The sequence below is a fragment of the Tupaia chinensis genome, unplaced genomic scaffold (assembly GCF_000334495.1).
Source record: "Tupaia chinensis unplaced genomic scaffold, TupChi_1.0 Scaffold000182_1, whole genome shotgun sequence".
NCBI lineage: Eukaryota > Metazoa > Chordata > Mammalia > Scandentia > Tupaiidae > Tupaia > Tupaia belangeri.
The window spans coordinates 2,354,290-2,359,276 of record NW_006159657.1 but is presented as its reverse complement, the minus strand read 5'-3'; the positions used below and the strand labels follow the sequence as shown (position 1 = coordinate 2,359,276).

General features: G+C 58.5%; 1 protein-coding gene across 1 annotated transcript; it reads left to right on the top strand.

Annotated features, from left to right (window-relative positions):
- Positions 1-4,056: 4,056 nt before the first annotated feature.
- Positions 4,057-4,783, top strand: PRM2 (protamine 2). Its single transcript, XM_006146525.2, has 2 exons — positions 4,057-4,416; positions 4,585-4,783. The coding sequence occupies exons 1-2, from the start codon at positions 4,155-4,157 to the stop codon at positions 4,626-4,628; spliced, it is 306 nt and encodes a 101-aa protein (XP_006146587.1). The 5' UTR covers positions 4,057-4,154; the 3' UTR covers positions 4,629-4,783.
- Positions 4,784-4,987: the final 204 nt, after the last annotated feature.

Genomic DNA, 4,987 nt, shown 5'->3' with positions numbered 1-4,987 from the left:
TTTACCAGACTTCACGACCCTCTCGCCACATCTCGAAAACGCCACCATCCGATGACGAACAGGAGCCTGCTAAGGAACAATGCCGCCTGTCAATAAATGTTGAAAAATCATTGTACTTCGGTGTCCGTCCTTGAGAAGGGGGGGACCTGGGGGTGTGATGGGGAGGGGAGGGACAGAATGAAAGGGAAAAGACGCTGGGCAGGGGGACATGAGACAGCGACAGTCACACTGTTGGCAGCACTGCCAGGTCACAGCCAGCCTGCTGCCCCACGCCAGGAGGGAGCTCTGGAGCCCCACCACCCCGGTTCCTACATAACCTCCCAGCTCTGCTCAGTGACTCATTGGCAGCCTGAACTAGGCCACGGTGGGAGCATTTACACCACAGGAATTAGCAAAGGACTGCCTTTATCCTAGGGAGGCCTGAGGTCCCCCAGAGCCACAGCCAGTTCAAGGTCGGCTTGAGCTAGATTTAACCAGCTCAGTGCTGCCACTCATATCTGCCCCGAAGTGTCCAGTTTAGCCCCAAACGGAAACCTCCACTTCAAAAGAGGGCTTCTTTGGTTACGTTTATGGATGAAGCAAGTCTCCATCAGAAAGTCAAGTGAAATTGTTTTATTCCTCATTCAGCAGCTCTAAATTTTCATCCCCACGTGGATACGCGATACCTTGTACAGGTAATAGCCCAACTGTGGACTAGAGGTGTTCCCTTGCCCGTCTGGTCTGACTCAAGCCACCCTCAGCCCGTGACACCGTCTGCACTGACACTCCCAGCCAACAGGGTTTAAAACCCGCGAGGTGTGAAGATGGGTCACGAGTCCTGACACGAGAAACCCCGGGGGCTCTGGCCGGCCTGGCTTAGTTACAGCTAGGAAAGCCCAACTCTCAGATGCCTGACGAGCCCAGGGCCAGCTCCAGAGCTGGGGCAGAGCACAGGCAGCGGGCAGATGCTCAGACCCAGGTCCACGCCGGCCCCGTGCACACCTCGGGCACGTCCTGCCATGCCTTGATTATGCGGCTCCCGCGGTGCGGCAGGGGGGCCTAACCTGGGCCCCTCGCCGCGCGCAACGTTGCTCCCGCGGTGCGGCAGGTGCTCCTAACGTGGCCACTGTCCCGTTGCCATGTTTTAGGTGGGCAGCCACCGAGACTCGCACAGCTCAGAGCTCCCATGACCCCAACTGCTTTAGCAAGGGTCGCCCCTCCAGGGGCAGAGGAAGACAGCGGCCAGCTACACGTGCAGGCCCCTGGCAGGCTCCCCCACTTTGTGTTTTTTAGTTTTTACTATAGGGCGTGTGCGCTCCCAAGAGATAGAAAATAAGAAATCGACCCCTGGGGCGATGGCCATGCTGCAATCCCTTCTCCATTCTCCTCTTGGGCTCACACACACACGCCCAGTGTGCTTTTTAGGCCGCTCTGTCTGGGACTTACGCCACCCAGCTGGCCATCTGGGGGCCCGCTGCCTTCACCGCCACGCCGCCAGCTGGCTCTTTTCCATCTTGATTCTCAAGCTCTAGCTGTGGAGGTCTGGACTCAGCAGGTCCTGGGTAATGTGGGCATTCACATTTTTAATAAGTACCCTGGGCAAGAATGAAGTTCGCAGGTGCAGCATGCCACCCTCCCTAACAGGTGGGAGGGAAAAGGCCTGGGACCCTTTCTCACCGTTCTCACTGCCACTGCGCTTGGGCCCGGACCCGTCAGAACCTAGAACAGCTTACGCTCCTCAGCTGGGAGCTGCTCAGGTCAGAATTTCCTAATGGGTCTCGGTGTCAGCAGGGCTGTGCTTCTCCTGGATGTTCCAGGGAGAATACCCCTTTTGAAGCCAGCTAGTGGTGTGGTGGCTAGGGCAGCTGGCTCTCACATGGATGACTGGGTAGTTCGAATCCTGGACCCAGAGGCTTGAGAAACACATCTGGTGTGTGTGCGTACATGCCCCAAATCCTGGGAGAACGGAAGAGAAAGGACTGTGGCAGGGCCATCTCCCTGGGGGGTGATTTTTCACTTTCTGTCTCTCTCTCTCTGTCTTTCTGGCGAGCACATGCACCCTATAGCAAAAACAAAAAGCGTACATGCCCCAAATCCTGGGAGAACGGAAGAGAAAGGACTGTGGCAGGGCCATCTCCCTGGGGGGTGATTTTTCACTTTCTGTCTCTCTCTCTCTGTCTTTCTGGCGAGCACATGCACCCTATAGCAAAAACAAAAAGCGTACATGCCCCAAATCCTGGGAGAACGGAAGAGAAAGGACTGTGGCAGGGCCATCTCCCTGGGGGGTGATTTTTCACTTTCTGTCTCTCTCTCTCTGTCTTTCTGGCGAGCACATGCACCCTATAGCAAAAACAAAAAGCGTACATGCCCCAAATCCTGGGAGAACGGAAGAGAAAGGACTGTGGCAGGGCCATCTCCCTGGGGGGTGATTTTTCACTTTCTGTCTCTCTCTCTCTGTCTTTCTGGCGAGCACATGCACCCTATAGCAAAAACAAAAAGCGTACATGCCCCAAATCCTGGGAGAACGGAAGAGAAAGGACTGTGGCAGGGCCATCTCCCTGGGGGGTGATTTTTCACTTTCTGTCTCTCTCTCTCTGTCTTTCTGGCGAGCACATGCACCCTATAGCAAAAACAAAAAGCGTACATGCCCCAAATCCTGGGAGAACGGAAGAGAAAGGACTGTGGCAGGGCCATCTCCCTGGGGGGTGATTTTTCACTTTCTGTCTCTCTCTCTCTGTCTTTCTGGCGAGCACATGCACCCTATAGCAAAAACAAAAAGCGTACATGCCCCAAATCCTGGGAGAACGGAAGAGAAAGGACTGTGGCAGGGCCATCTCCCTGGGGGGTGATTTTTCACTTTCTGTCTCTCTCTCTCTGTCTTTCTGGCGAGCACATGCACCCTATAGCAAAAACAAAAAGCGTACATGCCCCAAATCCTGGGAGAACGGAAGAGAAAGGACTGTGGCAGGGCCATCCCCCCGAGGAGTGCTTCCTCTTTCTCTCTCCAGTGAATGCACGTGAAAAGGAAGGGAAGAAAAGAATCCCTCTTGTCTTTCCCAGCGCCGAGAGACTCCGTGCAGTGCCTGCTTTGTCTTCAGAACCTGAGCCCAGCAGCTGCCACTCTTCCTGAGACTCCCCACCTCTCTCCTCCATCTTCTACGGGCCGAGAGACCGCCCTGGGCCCACGCGACCTTCCAGGACCACCTGCCGTCGCAATGCCCTTAGCTGCATGTGTGCAGCCCTGGGCAGAGGGCCCAGTCACGGGTCCTGGCACGGCTGTGCATGACTTCGGGCAAAGGCCTTATTTTACCCTCCCTACTCCCTCAGAAAGGGAAGGACATCAACGGCTCTGCTGGATTCTGGACCTCACTGGGCTCCTTGGAGTATGGCGAGAGGCCCAGGAGTACGGCAGGGCTGCGGGGCGAAGGTTCCTACTCGGAGGAAGGGAAAGGGGTGCCCTGGGGTGGAAGTGGGGGTGGCCGAGGCCATGCTGCCTTGACCTGAAGCCTGGCCCTGCCTGGGCCCTCACTACGAAGTGGCCTTGAGCAACTCACTTAACCTCTTAATGCACTGGTGTCCCCCACAGGAGCCGGGACTGTACCAGGGAGGAGGGGAGTGACAGCGTGGGAGACACAGACAAGCGAGGGGCATGTGTACAAGGCGATGGGGTGAGAGACTGCTGTGACCACGTCAGTGGTGATGGGGTGACTGCACAGCTGCTGCTGGAAGTCCCTCCCACACGTTGGTGCCACATAAACCCCGACATGGCACCACGAGTAGAGGCAGGGACGCTTCTGGAACGAGCGCATGTGCGCTCTCACGGCTTGGCAGCATCGGGGCTTGGTTTGGGACAGTAAAAAGCAGGCACTGTTCTCTGTGACCAGAGTCCCACCTGCTACCAGGGACTTGGACACATGTACGGGCGAGACGAGGCAGTGGCCTGCCCTTCCAGCACCCCAGCCCGAATGCAGGGCCCTGCTGGCCGTGGGCCCCTGCCCTGTGTTGCCCTCACAGAGGGGGCGGGGCTGCCAGGTCATAGTGGGCCCCCTCTATATAGGAGCCCCCGGAGAGCCCCGCCAAGCAGACCAACAGTAACACCAAGAGCAGGCGGGCAGGCCTCAGCCCTCCTCCCCGGCTAGCTGCAGCCCCTGCCCAGGCCGCCTGATCCCAGCGCCATGGTCCGGTACCGCGAGCGCAGCCCGAGTGAACACCCCCACCAGGGGCACATGCAGCAGGCGCACGGGCAGGAGGCCGGCCGCGAGGGCCAGGAGCCAGAGCAGGGCCTGAACCCCGAGAGCATCGAGGCCTACGGCCGGACCTACCAGGGCCGCCGCCACCACAGGCACAGGCACTGCTCCCGCAGGAGGCCGCACCGCCGGCCCCCCCGGCGGCGGCGGCGGCGCTCCAGCCGGAGGCACAGGAGGCGGCACCGCAGAGGTCTGCCCCCTGCACCTGTGTCCCCACTGCTCGGGCCCCGGGACCTGCGTCCTGTGCAGAGGGTGGCGGGGAGGCTGGGCCCCACCCCACCTGGCAGCCTCCCAAAGTTAGCTTCCCCAACCCCGCTCCCAGAGGTAGCCCCTCAACTAGAATGGTCTTTTCCAAAAGGCTGCAGAAGAACCAGGAGGAGGGGATACAGAAGGTACCACTAGATCTCCTTGGGCCCCGCTCCCCTGTGGGAGTTAAAGTCGCCTGCCCAACGAACAGCACATGAAGCCCTGACACCCGCCCCATGCGGTGCCCAAAGAGCCCACAAGATCTGAGCAAATGCACAAGAGCCACCTGCCAAATAAAACTTGACAAAACACTGGTTGTCGGGGTCTCCTTTGTGCCCACAGCCCAAGTCCCTCTGGGTGGGCGACACGCAGCCCTTCCTCAAAGCCCTGAGTGAGGGGACAGGCACCTTGCTTGGTATGTTACCTGTGACACATCATGCGTCCTTTCATGGCATCAAAAGCCACGAGGCTAGGTACCAGCAGTTAGTGTAATGGCTATGTTGCTGGACTCCCAT

Coding starts and splice junctions, on each gene's coding strand:
- PRM2 (XM_006146525.2), top strand. CDS start 4,155: ATGGTCCGGTACCGCGAGCGCAGCCCGAGTGAACACCCCCACCAGGGG. Junction 4,417..4,584: donor CAGGAGGCGGCACCGCAGAG/GTCTGCCCCCTG, acceptor CTTTTCCAAAAG/GCTGCAGAAGAACCAGGAGG.